The sequence below is a fragment of the Pogona vitticeps genome, chromosome 4 (assembly GCF_051106095.1).
Source record: "Pogona vitticeps strain Pit_001003342236 chromosome 4, PviZW2.1, whole genome shotgun sequence".
Taxonomy (NCBI): Eukaryota; Metazoa; Chordata; class Lepidosauria; order Squamata; family Agamidae; genus Pogona; species Pogona vitticeps.
Genome location: NC_135786.1, coordinates 153,736,379 through 153,756,139, shown reverse-complemented (window position 1 = coordinate 153,756,139; position 19,761 = coordinate 153,736,379). Strand labels below are relative to the sequence as shown.

General features: G+C 43.1%; 1 protein-coding gene across 2 annotated transcripts in view; it reads left to right on the top strand.

The window, feature by feature from the left end:
• The first annotated feature begins 97 nt into the window (after positions 1-97).
• Positions 98-19,761, top strand: part of DROSHA (drosha ribonuclease III) — a 125,644-nt gene continuing 105,980 nt past the window's right edge. The window contains exons 1-7 of one of the 2 annotated variants that reach the window (XM_020786675.3): positions 98-228; positions 4,106-4,978; positions 6,545-6,637; positions 8,494-8,719; positions 12,292-12,433; positions 13,941-14,092; positions 18,526-18,606. In XM_020786675.3, coding sequence (XP_020642334.3) covers positions 4,113-4,978; positions 6,545-6,637; positions 8,494-8,719; positions 12,292-12,433; positions 13,941-14,092; positions 18,526-18,606 — 1,560 coding nt within the window. In that variant the 5' untranslated portion in view covers positions 98-228; positions 4,106-4,112. Of the gene's footprint in view, positions 437-4,105; positions 4,979-6,544; positions 6,638-8,493; positions 8,720-12,291; positions 12,434-13,940; positions 14,093-18,525; positions 18,607-19,761 lie in introns of both variants that reach the window. The other variant, XM_020786674.3, reaches the window with a different exon arrangement.

Here is a 19,761-nt window from a genome sequence, read left to right as displayed (position 1 = left end):
AGCGCGCCGGGACGCGTCTGGACGTGACCCTCGCGCAGGCATGGCGGGAAAGGAAGGCGGAGCGGCACCGCTGGCCGGTCTCGTGGGCGGCGCAGCCCCGAAGCGACGATCGCGGGGCTGACGATCTCCCCACCACGTCGCCGATGTGCGAAGCTGCGCGCGCCCTGACTCCTGAGAAGTAATCATCCTTTTCTCCCTCTTGCAAAGAGCTCGCTCTGACCAGACGTGGTAAGTAAGATCCTCTCTGAACTTCCGCTCGGAGCTGCCGCAGGGCGCCTCCCTCCACCTGTTTCCTTCCGGGGCGCGTGTTTCCCTACACATTTTTTTCTCGATTACATCTGGATTGCTTAGCGCCGGTGTCTGGATGTTGGGCATCTGCGAAAGAATCTTACCCGATAAGGTTACAGCTTCGGTCTCCAACGGGGGCACCATAGATGTAAGTCGCCGTCAGGTCTGGGTTGCGATTTCCCTCTTCTGACCCTTTTGGTTTTCATGGAAAGAGAGGATCCCCGGCATTGGTTGGGAACTCAGTTTCCCCTTTTATTTCCTTAGAAGAAAGAAAGTTTGGAAACAAGCATTCGATCTCGAACGAGTCGGATTTTCCTCCTGTTTCTGCCTTCTTGGTTTAAATTTGGAAGCTCATTCAAACGTGCAAGCAACCCAGTCCGTTGCTCTTTGTAAAGCCGGGCTGAGCAATTTCTGGTCCTCCCGAGGGTTGTTACGCTACAGTTTCCATCGGCCTTAGCCACCATGGAGAACACTGGAAGATGATGGAACGTGCAGTCCTTGCTTGGGGGTTGAGAGGCACAAATCGCCTACCCTTATTTGAAAGACGGGCGGGAGTTCTCTGCGCGCTGACTGGTGAATCCAGAGCAGGTCCATTGGGCTCAGTGAGGCATTATGTATTTAATAGCACTGTCATTTTTTAAAAACATTGGCTTGTTGCTTTCGTGTGTTATTATTACTATGGTTATTTTTATTGTTATAAACCACCCAGAGTGGCCTCTGGCCAGATGGGGAGTATATAAGTCAAATGTATTTTGGATCAAGGATAAAATCAGAGCACAACATGCGCATGGAGGACTATTTCACTGTTTAAAATGTCTGGATGGCAGACCTTATCTCTAAACGCAGCAGGGCACACATAAGTGCTTGGGGTGCGTATCTGCCTTGCACATACTTGTTTGGTAGTAACAATATGCCGTTTACATTTGGATAATAATTGCCAAGAATAGTCATTTGTCTAACACATTGGTTACATTCTTGAGTATTTATTTGTTAGTTGCATTCATATCTCCAGGTGATGTGTAAGTCTTTCCCCAAGAGCCTTGTGAGTTAGTTGAGTCTAAGAGAGAGCTATTGGCATGGCTAAGTGGGGATCAAAACTTGGATTGTGGAAGCCCTATTCCTGCTCTGACCACTACACACTCCTGAGCATCACTGATCAAGTGGTCTCATTGTGATGCTGATAATGCCAAGATTGTATATTTAATCTCCTGGCTATTGGTGGCACAAGTAAGGTCTTCATACTTCTCCCAGCAACCACAGCTCATATACAAGACATAGATACCTCTCATGCAGGAGGTTCAGTCTATGCAGTTCCATTTTAAGGGGATTTGACAATGGGTGGTAGAGAATGAGGCTCTATCAAAGACATCCGAGAACTGTTACAAGCTAGTGTAAGCACTTTTATTGTTATGCACCATCAGGTCTCCTCTAATTTATAGCAATCCTAATACAGGTATGTGAGAGGTTCAGGGAATGTTTTACTATTGCCATCATTAGGTGAGCTTCCATGGCTGAGCAGAGATTTGAACCAGGTCTCCTGAGTCAGTCTGATGCTTTATCTGCTACACCATCCTGGTTCTCAGAGTAGATTAAACTAAATTATCGGTGCCAGTGGTCCAGTAATCTGGGTTTTCTGACAAACGTTGCTGCAGAAAATTTTCTATTACCCTAAATAGAACATAACCTGATTTGGCATATTTATTTGACTAAGACTTAAATGTTTTAAGTGCTCCAGTAGTCCAGAAGTACTTAACTTTTTCCTTGGACATTTGGTCTACCTCATAGTACTGCAGCATACAGTGGACTCTCTACTTACGGAATTAATCCGTATTGGAACAGTGGCTACAGGTCGAAAAGTCTGTAGATCGAGGCTCCATTGACCTACAGTGCATTGAAAACTGATTAATCCGTAACCGGCCGTTATTGTTCTGTTTTTGTTCCATTTTGGTTTTTTTTCTGGTCTGTAGGTTGATTCTCCGGCTGCAAGTCAAACCTAAATTTTACAGCCAGAGAAGTCTGTAACTTGAAAAGTCTGTAAGTCGAGCTGTCTTTAAGTCGAGGGTCCACTGTACTGACTCAGTATGGAGGTGTCTGCTCACTTAAGTACACAGAAATTTCATTTTTTACTCATTTACTAAGAAATTTAGAGGCAATCATCCTTTTGCTAAATTTGAGAGGTATTTAATTTTTTAAAAATTATCATTATCTCTGGATGTTGAAGATCACACAACAAAAGAATGGCTACCTTAAAGTTACCTAAGGGCACAATTCCAGCTAGCCAAGATGGCTGAGACCAGATAGTGTACAGTATTCAACTCTTTCTGACTCTTATCTCTATACAGTGGAGCCTCTACTTACGAACTTAATCCGTCCCCGAAGATGTTCGTAAGTTGAAATGTTCGTTAAGTAAAAGGACCATTTCCCATAGGAATGCATTGAAAACCGATTACAGTCGTGCCCTGTTTAACGATTACCCCGTATAACAACGAATCCGCTTCACAACGATGTTTTTGCAATTGCGATTGCAAAACGATGTTTTAAATGGGCCTTTTTCACTTTGTGAAGATCGGTTCCCTGCTTCAGGAACCGATTCTTCGCATTATGACGATCAAAACAGCTGATCGTCAGGTTTTCAAAATGGCCACCGGGTGCTCAAAATGGCTCCCTGCTGTGTTTTTGGATGGATCCCTCACTCTACAGGCACCAAAAATGGCCACCCCTATGGAGGAACTTCGCTGGACGGTGAGTTTTCAGCCCATTGGAATGCATTGAACGGTTTTCAATGCATTTCAGTGGGCTCTTTAATTTCACTTTACGACGTTTTCGCTCTACAGCGATTTCGCTGGAATAAATTAACGTCATTAAGCGAGGCACCACTGTAATCTGTTCCGGCCGAAGGAAAAAATACCTCCCAAAATAAAAAGAACACAACAAGCGTGGTTGGAAGACACTAAGGCTTTAAGAAGGGGGAAAACTTCGAACAACAAACAGTAAACCGACCTTCCTTGCTGAGGCTTTAAGAAGGGGGAAAACCTAAAACAACAAACAGTGAACAGACCTCTGTTGCTGAGGTTTTAAGGGGGGGAAAAGCCACCAAGAGCACAGAAACTTACCGGCCCCAACACACGCACACGCACGCACACGCACACACACACACACACACACACACACACACACACACACACACACACAGAGAGAGAGAGAGAGAGAGAGCGTTATGACGACACACCCTCTAACTGTGGAAAGTGAAACAGCTACAGCACAAAGAAGCAGCCTCGGGCCCACCTACAGTTAGAAATTTGAATTGCCCGCTTTTTCCCCCTGCCTTTTTCTGTTCGTAAGTGGAAGCTCCATTCACAAGTTGAAGCCAAATTTTGCAGATGGAGCTGTTCGTAAGTTGAAATGTTTGTAGGTAGGGATGTTCGTAAGTGGAGGTTCCACTGTACAGTATTTGCTCTAAAATGTCTCATCAGAGCAACCCACTCCCTTTGTATATTTTTCCAGCATTATTTTGAGACTTGTTTGTTTTCCTCCCTACTTTTCCCTTTGTTAGATGCAGCTCCCCTGCCCACCTGCTCTGTTCCCTCCCCTCTCCCCAAGATGCAATTTCACCCAGAGATTTCTCAGTTTTTGCTCATGGCAGTGAGCACAGGTTCTCATTGTATGGGGTACAAGTGCAGCCATGGCTAAGGTGGTTGTATCATGGTGTGTCATGCAACTCTGTGAAACAGTAGGCACGTCAAAGTTCTGTGCGAGGAATATTACTCAAAACGTTTGTAGTAATCCTGCATTTCTCCCCTTTTTTTTCTTTTCCAAGATACAGGATGTCTTTCCATTCTGGGCGAGGGTGTCCCAGGGGCCGAGGAGGAGCTGCAGTAAGAGCTTCAATGCAGACGTTTCGCCCCCAAAACCTGAGGCAGCTCCATCCTCAGCAGCCTTCTGTTCAATATCAATATGACCAGCAAAATGTGTCAACCTCTGCCTATTCTAACCCTCCATCTACAAACTATGTACCTCCTAGGCTGGATTTTGTCCCATATCCACCACCCGTTCCCCCATCACCACAGAACACGGTTGCCCAGTGTCCTCTGAGGCCACCTTTTACAGGTCCTCAAATGAGGCAAAGTTTCCCACTCCCTCCCTGCTTTCCCCCAGCCCCACCACCGGTCCCAAATCCTGGTAACCCCCCCTCTGTTCCACCAAATCCTCCTGGGCAAAATACTTTCCCCTATATGATGCCACCTCCATCCATGCCAAATTCTGTGCCGCCACCGATAATGCCTCAGCAAGTGAATTATCAGCCTGTATACTCTCCGGCCTATTCGCAGCAAACTTTCCCCCCACCTAATTTCAATAGTTATCCACACAATGCAAACTCTTACCCGAGCAACAGTGGCAATAACACTAGCAGCAGTAATAACAGCAGTGGTGGTTTCCGAACCCCGAGTCAGTATCAGGCGGAGAAGTCCCAGGCGGAGCGGAGGTCTCCGGAGAGGAGTAAGCACTATGATGAGCACCGCCACCGGGACCACTCTAGCGGTCATGGGGATCGACATCGTTCCACCAATCATGGCGATCGGCGGGATCGAGGGAGGAGTCCTGACAGGCGGCGGCAAGAAAGTAGTCGACACCGGTCAGATTATGTCAGAGGACGGACGCCGCCCCGACACAGAAGTTACGAGTGGTCCAGGTAAACTGGTTTGATTGTACCACCACTGCATCCTTGCCTACCTCATCACTGGGTTGGGGAATGTGTGGCCTTCATGGTGTTATTTGGTGCTGATCTCCTCAGCTCTATCCACTGTCGCATTTCAGCTCAACAACACCCAGAGAATCATAAATGTCACATCCTTTCTCCATCAAAACTCAGAGTGAAACCCATGAAGGAGGGTGGATTTGATCTTTTTCATTGTTATTAAAGTGGGTTAGGAATGATTAGTGTTGTTGTTGTTGTTTGTCTTTTTTTGAGGTGGGAAAGTGTTTTATGGTTGATATATTTGGGTTAAGGTTTCTCAGACTGAAGGAAATGGTGGCAGTTTCCCAGCTGTATAGCACCTTGCATCGCAAGGTCCAATTCTGTAATTCTCAGCGAAGGAAGAACGGAAGTTAGCCTAATGATAATTGATATTTTCCCCTTTCTGTTCATGTTTCTTCTGAAATTCCGCAGGTGCTCTTGTTGGTCTTGTTGGTATTACCTCCTTCCACTATGTTTTGTTTTGCTCGCACCCCAATTGCAGAAGCAAGCAAGAACCAAAACATTGTACAGTGAGGTCCCTGCACCAGTAGACTGCTTACGTATTTTTCGCACCATAAGACGCACATTTTTCCCACAAAATGGGGGTGGAAAGTCTGTGCATCTTATGGAGCAAAGAAAACAGATTATATTTTCCTGTTTTCTTCTCCTAAAAAATTGGTGCGTCTTATGGAAAGGTGCGTCTTATGGAGCAAAAAATACGGTATTTTCTTTTCTTTAGATGCCACCTGTCTCCCAGATTTGGGATCCAAAGCGTCTTGTAAGACAATGTAGAGCAATAGCAGAATTGAAATAAAGTGAGAAATATTAAAATGGAATAAAATTCAGTTAATGTGATTAAAATGAAATGTTAAACCTTTAAAAATAGCAGTAATAATGTAGTTAGAAACAATGAGAGCTAGGACATCTGCTGGGATCTTAAAACTGGAGGCCCTTAATTGTCAAAGTCCTATTTAGATGAAAAGGTCTTCATCTGCTGCCAAAAGAGAACAGGGAGAGGGCAAACCTGACCTCTCTCGGTAGGGAGTTTGAGAGCCTGAGCTGCTGCCTTGCCTTGATTCCCCCTCTTTCCTGTTTTGCTGTTTGCCCCTTCTGTTTCACAGCGGAGTGTCCTGCCCAGAGAGATTGTTGTGTACTGTGACTCAGCAGAGAGCAAAAGGTGCCCACTTCTCTGGATTATTTGCTGCCAATCGGCAAGGGTTTATGACACAGCTGTTTAACAACAACATCTGGACCACCTAATTCCTCCTGGAATTGATAGCTTTGTAGCTGCCTAAAAATGGTGACTATTATGGCGCCACACTGATTAAGGCAATCCCTCCTTTCTCTTCCAAGCTGCCATAATGTTTCACAAGCCAACATCCCTGAGGTCTGCTGCTGATTACGGACCTTTGGGCCTCCACCCCAAAGAGAGCCAAATAAGTTCCATGTATGCATTAAATATGTCCCCAGAACATAAAATACACACTATGAGAAGCTTTATTCTTCCACTTCAATCTAAAGGGACCGACAGAGGGAAAGGCACCGGCACCGTGACAGCAGACGATCTCCATCTATAGAGAGATCCTATAGAAAAGATCACAAGAGAGCAGGAAGGTAAGATGAGATCTTTGACTCTGGAAACCGTTTGTTTTCTTCCTTGAGTTCATCCAAGACCATTCTATTAGAGCAGGAACAGGGAACAGGATACTTTTTATATGCTGTTTTGGGCTATAGTTTCTTTCAGCCTTGGCCAGCACCAATAGTGGTGAAGGGTGGTGGGAGTTACAGTCAAACAGACATTGTGGGGACCTCATGTCCTGCATGCCTGCATTAGACATTGCCTTTTGATTCCAGGAATGCCAGGAAAGTCTGGCAAGATTATCAGAGCTAGTACAGGCACTGAGCGAGTATTTAAATGCCGTGGCTTGGACAGTATGCAAGACTGGCCATAGCGTTCAATACATGGCTTCTAAGCTGATTAAAATTCTTGATTTCTTGTGATTCCATCTTCTTTATGTCAATGAATGCATGTCCCCAAGAACTTTTTCTAGACACTGATGGCAAACAGAGAAGCGATTCAAGCATGCAAGCATACATTTATCTCTGCTTGCTTTTCACCCCCTGTAGTTTCATGTTTGCCACTTGTCATCTTAGATATTCAACTGAACTTGAGACTTCTCCAACTGGGATTCTGTTAATTCCTTCTTTCCCTCCATCTCATACTGCTTCAAATCTGAAGAGGCCGCATATGAAGGTGCATCACTTGGTGATGGTGGCATCAGTACTGTGTGAATGAGGCCATGGATGTCAGGCAGGGGCAAGAGATTTTGCTGCCTGGGGTGACAATATTGAGCTCCTTCTGTAGTCCATAGATAAAAGCTAACTGGAATAAGAATAAAAGAAAAAACATTATTAAGAGATTTGGAGATGGCACTTAACACCAGTGACATTAAAGTATACTGATAAAAAAAAACATTCCAAGATACGTTGGAGAGGTGAGCAATATGTTGGAATCTACTTCCACATGTGGTGCGAATGTGAATATATAATTAATTTTGGAAGTTGGTTTTTTTAAAAAATAAGTGAAATATTAAATTTAAATTTAACAGTATGTCCTGAAATAGCACCTTTACTGATATTGGAGAGAGAACAGTGGAAGCTGACAACGAAAGAACTGGTTATAAATTTAGTAACAGCAGCTAAATTAATAATAGCAAAGAACTGGAAGGTTAAGTGTGATCTCCAAATAAATGAATAGTATGAAGAAGTGTGGAATGTAGCTGTTAATGATAAATTAACATGTACAATTAGAGTAAGAAAAGGGATGTTAAACAAGAATGTGTTTGGGGATATATTGGAAGAGTTTATCGTCTTTGTATTAACAAAGGGGAATGGTTTTGTACCTTTGCAAAGTCCATGTATTTTTGGGAGGGGAATGGGGGTTCATAAAAGGAAGTAATTATCTGCATTGGTCCCGGTGAGGGGGAGCGCAGTAAGTATAAATGTTGATTTCCTTAGTTGCTTTATTTTTTATGTATGTTGAAAATGTTAGTTAAAAAAAAGGAAGCTAACTGGACTAGCAGTTGGACTGTAATTCAGCATAGGTGATGTGACTGTTTCCTCCATCCTAAGGGAGCAGATTGGTTTGGGGGTGAAGGACAGGTTGTGTAGCACACATTGGTCAGCCCCTAACAAAACGGGACAGAGAGGTGGCACATTTTGGTCCCCAGATATTCTTGGACAAAAATTCTCAGAAGCTTTCACCACCAGCTGTGCTGGCCAGGATTTCTAGGAGTTGTCATCCAAGAACATCTCTCTGGGTACCCAAGGTTGGGAACCACTGATACAGATGCTTTTGAGGACTGGGATGTGAAAATGTTGGATGTGAACTTGTGAAACCACAGTGCATGTGTGTGTTTGTGAATGAGATCCAGTTTTGTCACCAACAAAGGACTTCTGTTCCTGTGCAGTCGATCTCCCAGCCAAGACCGAAAGAGACCTCGCTGGGAAGATGATAGGGACCGGTGGTCAGAAAATACCAATAGGGAGAAGAGTTATACCTCCATCAAGGACAAGGAGCCCGAAGAAGCTGTTGTTGAAAAGAATGAGGAAGATGATGAGGATCTGCTGAAGCCCGTCTGGGTGCGTTGTACCCATTCAGAGAGTTACTATTCAAACGATCCCATGGACCAAGTGGTATGTATTTGTTTTGGTAACCCAATGGCTTAGATGCTAAGTTAATTTAGCTTATAATGAAATTTATGGAAGGAGAGTTTCCTATGCCCATTGCAGCTCAATGCGATAAACCCTCTCCAAAGAGCTGAGAAATGCCCTCCTGAATAGTAGAGAGTCTGGTGGCACCTTAAAGATGACCGTAAGTTTTTGTGAATTGCCACTCATTTCATCGGATGGGGCCGCAAGACTCTTCAGGCGGACATGCCTACTTCCTTTGAAAGCTGCTGGATAATGTGACTCAGAGAGCAGCTGAAGGAGGCCAGAATTGCTCTAGATACAAATTTCTTCCTGATTTTGAGTGATTCCTACATTATTCAGGAGTACCCCCCCACACACACACCTTCCACAAAGGTTTTTGGGAAGTACAGGTAGCTGCAGAGATAGAAAACTTTCCTCCTGTAAATTTACTTCACTTATTTTAGAACCCAACCCATCTGCTATTGCTTGTCTTCATGACCTCTTTGGGATATCATGTAGCAGTGGTAAGCATTATTAAATCATCATCATCATTTTATGAACTGATTTAGGTTCCTTCTTACAGTATGACCCTTTGTGAAATGCTTCAGTTTAGACTGTAGGTAAGGGTAGAACATTTGAACTCTCAAAGCTTAGTTGTTTAAATCATCATTTAAATGAACAAGAAAACAGGACAACTTTAAATCCTTTATTTTATGCCATGTTTTTCAAGCTAGATAATCCATATAGAAGAAGTAGCTGTAATGACTGGTTGTTATAAAAGCTAACATAGATCTTTTTGCAACTAAAAGAAGTCTTATACAGTGGTGCCTCACTTAACGAGCGCACCGTTTAACGACGAATCCGCATAGCGACGCGTTTTTTGCGATCGCTAATGCGATCGCATTGTGATGTTTTAATAGGCAAAACATTGCATTGCGATGATCAGTACGCGTTTCGCTTACCAATCTTCGCATTGCGATGTTTTGGGAACAGCTGATCAGCGGTTCCAAAATGGCCACCAGGTGCAGAAAATGGCCGCCTGCAGCGTTTTCGCGCCCTGCCCTCGTTTACCGGGTGGCGAAAATGGCGGCTGGATGGAGGATTCCCCGCATAGCGGTGAGTTTTTCCCTGATAGGAACACATTAAACTGAGTTTAATGCGTTCCTATGGGTTCCCCCCCCCCGCATAGTGACAAATCCGGATAGCAACGTTAATCCTGGAACGGATTAACGTCGCTATGCGGGGCACCACTGTACGTACTGTCAGAATGTATAATGACCAGTAATGCAGAATATGTGCCATTTGTCTTGTGAAGATTATTTTTGCTCAGATGCACAAATAAGGATTTCTGAATAACTTTTGGCACATGTAAATGAAGTGCCCTAAGCGAGATTACTAATAGTGTAACTTTAGGGCTGTTTGCTCAGAAATAAGCCACATTGATTTCAGAGTGACTTTCTTTCAGGTGAGTTCATATAGGATTACTGCTTGCACTCATAGAACCTTTTATGTAGGAATAAATTCTACTGGTTTCAGTGAGGTTTGCTTTGAATAAGATGCATGTAGGATCATATCATTAGTGTATTTTTCTATGGTGCATACAGTACATATTTGTAAAAAAATCTCAATATAATTTGAAGGTTAAAATATATGCAGTTTAAGTACAGTGGTGCTTCGCTTAACGATTGCCTTGCTTAACAAGCAAATCGCTATACAATTAGGTTTTTGCAATCACAAAACGATGGTTTAAATTGGGTTTTTCCGCTTTACAACGATCAGCAAACAGCTGATTGTCGGGTTTCAAAATGGCAGCTGGCTGAAGAAGATACCCCCCGCTGTTTTTAGGACTGTTTTTGCGCTAGACAGGCACCAGAAAATGGCCGCCGTATGGAGGATCTTCGCTGGACGAGCAGGTATTCAGCTCATTGGAACGCACTGAACAGTTTTCAGTGCGTTTCAATCGGTTTTTAAAATTTCGTTTGATGACGTTTTCGCTCTACAGCGATTTCGCCTCGCTTAACGTCGTCAAGCGAGGCACCACTATATTTAATGACTGATCTCGAAAATCACCTAGTCATGTACCAAGAGTTTGTTGTGACAGTCACAGTCAGACTGCTTTTCCAGAGGTAGTTTAAAAAGCTGATGGTAAAAGTAAACAAAACGCACATGTGTAGAGAACTGGTATTTTAAAATATATTTATGTATCATTTTTAAAAGCCATTTTTTAAAAAATGTTTTTTTTCAAATCCCCCTTGTTTTTTCTTATTTCTGTGAGAACGTATAAAGCAAGCATGTCAGAAATAAGTATAACATAAACATAAAATAAATGACAATGCAATTCTCCATATCTTCTCAAGAATGTGGAGAGGTCCATTTGAGTTTCATGGTGCTTACTCCCATGCAAATCAGCCTAGGATGGCACTTTAAAAAAAATCTTAACACGAGGGATCCCAGTGTGCCAAGAGCTTTGGGCACAGGAAATGTTCTGTTTGGATACCTTTGAACTTGGTGAGGGCGATCTCAGAATAGCCTATGGCTATTGTACTGGGATTGTTAATCCTGAGGCTGGCTATCTGATTACTATACAAGGGGCTTCAACGGGATCATAGAGTTGGAAAGGGTCGTTTTGGCCCCTCTCTGCTTGATGCAAGAAATCTGGAGGAGAACCTCCCCAATAGATAACTCTCTAGCCTTTGGTTGCATGTCCAGTACAGGAAAACCCATGACCACCATCCTGAGGAAGTGGTTCCATTTTGGTTCTGCTGTTAACCATCAAGTAGTTCCTCCTAATGTTCAACTAAAATTTCCCTTCCTATAATTTAAGGCCATTAAATCTAACCTCAATGAGGTAAACAGAGAGCACGTCTTTCTCATCTTCTGTGGGGCAAAGCCTTCAGGAGTTTGAAGAGTGCACTGCTGTCATATTCTGTGTCCGTGTTTTCTTCTCCACACTAAACACACCCAGTTCTTGAAGCTTGTAACACTTATTTTCCATAGCTCTGACCATTTTTGTTACTTGCTCCGAATCTGTTATTTCTCTGTGCTGGGCCCAAGACTGAATACAGTCTTCTACATATGGTCAGACCAACGCAGAATAAATTAGAATGGTTATATTTCAGTGACACCTTACACACCTCCGTCATTGAAAGCACCTCCGAGTCGGAAACATCCTGCGATCTTATGTACTGAGCATTAAATTGGTGTGATAATATTCAAATGTGCCTGTAGGCAACTGAGGAAGGCAAACACTCGCTTTCCCTGCTGTTCCCTGTATGGAAGTATTTTCTGTGATGCGAATACTTCAGGGGCGTAAGCACGTGGGAAACCGGTGGCTGGTGGTGTCCCTCCTGTACTTGTAATTTTTATCATGAGCCCAATGTTCTGACTGGTGTTAGGAGGATGGCTGGAAGGCATGGCAGTTTCCACATGCTGAGGCGTATAAGCTGAGAAAAACTGACACAAGTCTGCCTGACTTGTACTGAATGCAGATGGCCTTTTAAAAATCAGGGGGATGTTTTCAGAAAGTGCTTCCTCTTGCCAAATATCTTTAGCTCCTGTTTTCTTGTGATTGCAAGGGAGATTCCACCGTCGTTGGAACGAGCCGGTTAAGAGATTTATATGAGAAATTTGAAGAAGACCTCGGAAAGCGTCAGGCTAAGGCCAAAGCTGCCAGGCCACCCTGGGAGCCGCCCAAGACTAAACTGGATGAAGATGTGGGTAAGCACCACATTGAGAAGGACTGAACAGTCCGGAAATATTAACAAGAAGTTGTTTTTTCGTTCCCTATATTGGAAGAGGGAATTCTAGTCCGAGTTCTTCGGGCTTGCACCAGAAGGCCTTTTTCCCTCTTCTCTCTGTGGTGCTGCACCACTTCTGCAGGCTCCGTGGAAATTTGCTGAGGGCGTAGGTTTTCCATTCCTCTAGGTCTTGAAAGTGGGGCTGCAGCACCCAAATGCTATTGACTACAGGCAGACTTACTTTTGAGTAAGTACAGGTGGAAGAATTTTAGCCTTTGTGCTGGATTTTCTCCCTGTGTCTGCGTGTGAGCTGGATATGAAGCCACTTCTGTTTATCTGATCGGAGCAACAGCATTTTAAAGTATAATTAACTTTTTTGTTACCAATGCAAAAGGCACCCTTTCTACTTTTCCCCTTTTGATTCTTCCGTACTTTAATATCAAAGGCATTTTAAGCCATTGTATTCCAGCAAGGAGGTGTGGGTTTCTGTAAAAGCATTCCCCCAAGTGAGCTTGTGGGCTCATATGGTGGCTACTATGGATGAATAGAACCTGGGAAGGGAAACTGTGTCTTACAGGCCTAATTTGGCCCCTGGGGTTCTAAGGAATGCCTGTTTATCTCCCTACAACTTTATTCCTGGAACTTCCTCCGATATCCTTTGGATAGCCCTTTCTCAAAATCCTATTTCCCATTCTTTATGCAGGGATATAAATGGAGCGTGCTCCTGTGTTTTTTTTTTCCTCCCCCGAACATTGAGTCCACCCTACCTCTCATAACTGAGATGGAAAGGAATGCCCTTTTTGACAAGAGGAAGTAATCTTGCTGGAGGGGCAACAGGTCTTGTAAGCAGTGCTCCACCCTATAAGGTCTTCTGATCTGCCCACGTGGTCTCTCGGGGGCAGATCCATCCTGCTGCTGAGATGATTGCAGTTCCTTGTCCCTGGAATATAAATGTGTTCAGTTTTCCTTTCTTTTTTTTCCATGCTATGGCCCTACCCCGGGGAGAATTCTCTGTTCTGGTTGTTAGGAGGCACGTGTGACTGGGTGTCTGTGGTCAGAAGGTGCATCTCATTTCGTTTTATATTTATATTCATTTATTTATTGGACTTATTGTATATACCGCCCCATAGTGCTACAAGCACTCTCCGGGCGGTTTACAATTTTTAATTATACAGGCTACACATTGCCCCCCCAGCAAGCTGGGTACTCATTTTACCGACCTTGGAAGGATGGAAGGCTGAGTCAACCTTGAGCCGGCTACCTGGGATTTGAGCCCCAGGTCGTGAGCACAGTTTTAGCTTTTTAGAACGGTTCTTTCCTTTTTAGATTCTGTTCTCTTCCATCTCTGGAAGGAAAAATTACAGATCCATGTTCTGGTAAAAAGATACCGGTCATGTAGGAAGAATGAGGAATGGGTCATGTTCTGAATGTTCATTTTCAGTGTTTTTTGTTTTGTTTTTGTTTTTTGCGCACTCTGGCGGCATTAGGGAGCTCAAGTGACTCTGAATGTGACTCAGAAGATGACAGCTGTTCCAGTAGCTCAGACTCAGAGGTGTTTGATGTCATTGCTGAAATCAAGCGCAAGAAGGCTCACCCTGATCGTCTCCATGAGGAGCTGTGGTACAATGACCCTGGGCAGGTAGGACATGTGAAAAAGGGGGACCCAAAGGTTTCCACCTCTATAGGATGTAATTTACCAAGTCCAGATCAGTATGGTACTTAAATTAGCAATGATTAACTGACTGCAGTGGTTCATTTAATTAATTTATTTATGTAATTATCCCGCCCAACTGAGGGTGAAGCTATTACTTTGGGCAGCTAACAGATCAGTAGAATCACATTTTATGAGGGGGTGAAGCCTGCAAATAGGCAGAGTCCCCCCCCCCCCCGACTGCCAGAGGTGGCTAACCTTGGGAGTATGGTGTAGTCATGTGGTAACCTCGATTAGGCAAGTGTCCGGAGAAGGGGCTATCAAAGGCCACGGGAGAGAAATCAAGCTTCCAAGATGAGGGTCATTGTATCTCCTGAATATCACTAGCTGGAAAAACGGGGGTTGGCCAACAGCAAGGGGACACTTTTTTGACATCCTATGTATGGATGTCCCAACAACATCTGGAACCAACAGTGCTCGTCTTAATGTTCAGAATGAAAATAAAGAAAGCAAAAATACTGTTCAGATAGCCATTCCAGTTTGAATAGGAAGCAAAGGGCATTAGATGTTGACAGTGATTTAAATTGCTCTCAGACCAAAGATGCTGCCCTCACAGTTGTTTAAAAGTTTGGATTACAACTCAAAAAATTGTTTTTTTGCGGCTTTAGAGAAACAAAGCAACACCCCTCATTGGGAGAAAAGCAAGATATAAGTAAAATGAATTGAAGAATCAATATGGATGGGGAAAACTCTGTATCTTTTTTAGAGGACAGAGATATTTATTGACATTCCAGTTATGCAGAATACAAAATTTGCCATGAATCTGGAGGCAAGTAATTCAGAGATCTGGGGTATTGTTATTCAGTTAATTGAGTCACCATATCAAGAATGTCTGGTGTTTTCATTTTCAAAATGACAATTGATAGTGGGGTATGTGTGTGTGTTACTTTTACATCAGAAGATCTGTCTATTGGTAAAGGACTTTCTGACAGGTAGGCCACAGTCAATAATGATGGGATATTAGCATTCTTCTACCTTGATACTAAGTACAGGAGCTCCACAGGGTTGTGCATTAAGCCCTTTTCTTTATTCCCTGTACACACATGATTGCACCCCATTGTATAACACCAACGCAATTATTAAATTTGCAGATGATACAATAGTGGTGGGGCTTATAGATAAGAACAATGAGTCTGTTTATAGGAAAGAAGTACAAGGGCTGACACTATGGTGTAAAGAAAATAATCTTAATCTTACACACACAAAAACCTAAAGAACTCATAATTGACTTTAGGAGGAGCAGAGATGTATATTTGCCACTGTAAATAAATGGTGAAGAGGTGGAGAGGGTTAGTAGTTTTCAATTTGTGGGTATCTGTATGTCGGAGGACCTCTCATGGTCAATAAATGCTAATATGCTGGTGAAGAAGGCACAGAAGACGCTGTACTTTCTGAGAGTGCTCAGGAAGATAAATCTATCTCAGCATTTACAGTGGTGCCTTGGCTTACGACCATAATCCATTCCAGAAGACGGACGTACAGTGGTGCCTTGCATTACGACGTTAATTCGTTCCAGCGAAATCGCTGTAGAACGATAACGTAATGCGAAAATAAAAAGCCCATTGAAACCCCTTCAGTGCGTTCCAGTGGGCTGGAAACTCACCGTCCAGCGAAGATCCTCCATAGGGCAGCCATTTTCTGTGGCTGTCTTGCGAGGAATCCGTCCAAAAACAAAGTGGGGAGCCATTTTATTTACCCGGCGGCTATTTTGAAACCGCTGATCAGCATGGAGGAAAATCATCATTTTGCGAAGAATCGGTTCCCGAAGCAGGGAACTGATCATCGCAAAGCGAAAAAAAAACCCATTCAGACCATCATTTTGTGATCGCAATTGCGATCGCGAAAAGATCGTTGTAATGTGGTTTCGTCGTAATGCGGGGCAATCGTAAAGCGAGGCACTACTGTAACTCGAAATGGTCGTAAGTCAAAGCATCATTTCCCATTGAAATGCATTGAAATGCGATCAATCCATTCTGGACAACCCCCCCTCCAAAAAAAACCCACACAGCAAGCCCCATCAGAAGGCGCTGGGGCTTTAAGAAAAAGAAAAAACAAAAATAAAGTACACACCAGGCCCCATCAGAAGGCACTGGGGCTTTAAAAAAACACAAAAAATAACAAAGCAAACCCCATTAGAAGGCCCTGGGACTGAAAAAACCAACACACCAAAACAAAAAAACCACAGCACAGAAACATAACACCCCCCAGCCCCAACCCACCCAGCAAAACCCTATAAATGTACTTATTCAGAAGCAGAAAGCAGTACCAGGCAATCCCAAGCCTCCTCTGATGCACACACTCTAACCATTGGGGCGAAAGAGCTACAAAGAAGCTCTTTGCCGACCAACGGTTAGCCCTCTAATTTGAAATCCCCGCCTTTTTTCCCTCCCTCTTTTGATCACAACTCGAAGCTTCAGCTGCAGGTTGAAGCAAAATTTTGCAGCTGGAGCTGGTCGCAACTCGAAATGTTCGTATGTTGGGACGGTCGTAAGTCGAGGCACCACTGTACTTCTGTCCTGTTATCGTAGTACCATAGAGAGTGTTCTAACATATGGCATCCCCTCATAGCATGGAAGCTGCTCTGAAATGGACAAAAAAGCTTTACAGAGAATCACTAAAATTGCCCAAAATATTATTGGACTCCAGCTTCCAACCTTGGACAATATTTTTGTATCCCACTGCTTGCGGAAGTCATTCTTCCCACCCTGTTTATAACTTATTTGAATTGATGCTTTCCGGCAGAAGATACAGAGCAATTAAAACTCGAATGACACATTTTTTAAACAGTTTTTATCCCAGAGCTATAATCGAACTCAACAAGGAACTTAAGAATCACCAGCAGTGAGTTGTTGGACTGTAATACTATGACTTGGTCTGTTGTGTTGTATGTTGTGTGGATACTGTGTGCTCTTAGGCAGTGTTCTGGGTTTTAGGATTGTTATGAGTGTGTGTGTGTGTGTGTGTGTGTGTGTGTGTGTGTGTGTGTGTGTGTGTGTGTGTGTGTTTTGGTCTGGTCTCTGAGTGTTCTTTGCGAATTTCGTATGTGTATATAGTGTACAGTGGTGCCCCGCGTAGCGACGATAATCCGTTCCAGAAAAATCATCGCTATATGGATTCGTCGCCATGCGGGGCAAAAAAGCCCATAGGAACGCATTGAAACCCCCTATGGGCAAAAAACTCACCGTTCTGCAGAAATTCTCCCTGTGGATGCCATTTTCGCTGCCCGGTAAGCGAGGAAAGGGCGCGAAAACACTGCAGGTGGCCATTTTTTTCGGCGGCCATTTTGGAACCGCTGATCAGCTGTTTTTAAAACATCATTATGCGATAATCGGTAAGTGAAACGCTTACTGATCATTGCAAAGCAATGTTTTGCCATTGAAAACATCGTTATGCGGCCGCTTTTGTGATCGCAAAAACCTCATTGCTATGCGGTTTCGTCGTTAAACGAATCACTCGTTATGCGGGGCAGCACTGTATATACATTCAATGACATTATTATTAATTAAGATGGTAAACACTGAAAAATTGTGTCTGCTCCCCATGTGTGTCTCAAACCTAGCTGTGCAAATCACAGGCACCATGGTCCTTGTGTTGCAAAGCTCCGAAAATTGTATTGAGTGAAAATCATAGACTGGCTTAGTCTTCTGATGGGAAAACTGTAATTTCAGGCAAATGTGTCCACATGGTTCTTGTTTTCCACCACTCTGAAATTACACCCTAATTTGTTGCTATACAACCCATGCCACTTACTGTATAGCAGTGCTTCATTTTCACCACTATTTTTGTTCTGATTTTGTCTGTACTCAGACAGCCTGTAAAAAAAATGGGGAGGGGAATGTGCTAATAAGCAAACACGAAGCCATCTTACAAAACCAGTGCCTGTGAACGATCTTCATCTTATGTGAGCCAGTCTTGAATCGGACCATTTATTGTATCATTTTCTCACTATTGCCCTTGCCACATGGAAAGGCTAGCTTGATATCACTGGAAATTACCAATATACTCCCACCACCACTATAGGAAAGGACAGTCCAGTCCATATCTGGTTTAAAGCTACACGTTGTCCCCATTTGTACAAAACATCACAGCAGAATTAATGAACATTCTGCTTTATTTGTAAGAACAAGCTTTTTCAACAGAAATATGCCATTGCGTACAGACCCATGCACCTGTTTATTTAGCAATGCACAAATAAGTCCTTGAATTAGTTCAAGTTTGTGGGTATTGTTAGGTTTTAAAAAGGATTCTGTTTCAGGCCCTAAATTTGAATATGATGCATGTTTTTTTTTTAAAATGTATAGATTCCATATTAGGTTATATGTATATATTCATATATTTGTTGGTTTTAATTGTTTTGACAGATGAATGATGGTCCTCTGTGCAAATGCAGTGCTAAAGCCAGACGAACAGGAATAAGGCATGGGATCTATCCTGGGGAAGAGGTAACCAGGTTCAAATGTCAATCACAGTTGAAAAGAATCCATTTGTTGGTCTTGTTCCGACAGGGTCTGCCAGACCCAATGTAAAGGAAAGCATCCATTGTGTTCAATTTGAGCAGGAATAGGTGGCCCTTTGGCCTTATAGATGTTGTGAACTGCAACGCACGCACACATGTATTTACAGTGGCCACAATGGGTGTGGTGGGTGGAAGTTGTAGTCCAAAAACAATTGGAAGACGAAACGTTGCCCCATCTTTTCGGAGGCATCCCTTATGAAAACACAAAAATGTATAAATTGGGCATCCTCTTTTCTTGTGTAGGATGAAACTGTTCAGGAAGAGGCGACATCCCTTAAAATTGGGAGCATCTGCCGATTCTTTTGAGGCGGCCCTTTTCCTTTCACAGAGAATTTTTAAGATATTCTCATGTAAGCTGTTTGCAGGTCTGCTCGTTTGAAGTCATTTCTCTTTTTCTTTAAAGAAGATGATATTCCCTTGAAGCACTTTAGGATTCTGCTGGACCTTTCTTAATAAAGGAACTGTGGGAAACAAAGGAGAGTAAGATTAGTATGTTTCCCCCCAGGCCATAGCAGCAGAATGGGTAATTGCCTCGACATATGCTAGACAGTGATCTGAGAATACTGAGAGCAAGATGTATCTTAAGATAAAGGACATGTTGTTCAAATAAGATGGTGAAGTGCTTACTTCTTAATGTACAAGAACTCCTGTAGAAAAAGATGCTGGATAAATGGTCATAGGATAACTAGTAACCTCCAAACTCTCTCTGCGCTGGCAGCACCCAGTAGCTTTCATGTTATTTTGGGGGCAAAGATGTTTCAGGGATTTTTTAATTATTATTAAATTAAGGCTATTTTTAAACTTGTTTTCTTGGATTTCCCCCCCCTCTCTAAAAAGTAACAAAGTGGCAATAAGAAAAGTTGAGTTGTGAGTAATAGTGTGGTAATTAATCCTTTTTAGAAGTAACTTTCTAGCTCAGGGAAGGTGGATTTTTAGCACTCCAGAGACCTTGTTAGGTTGTTAACTCCTTCAGCCTTGGTTAGCATAGTTGGTGGTAAGGAATAATGGGAGGGAGTTCCATGTTTTTTGTGACCCTGTGAGCTGCCATAATTGGGTACAGGTTGATTTTATGTGTAAGAAC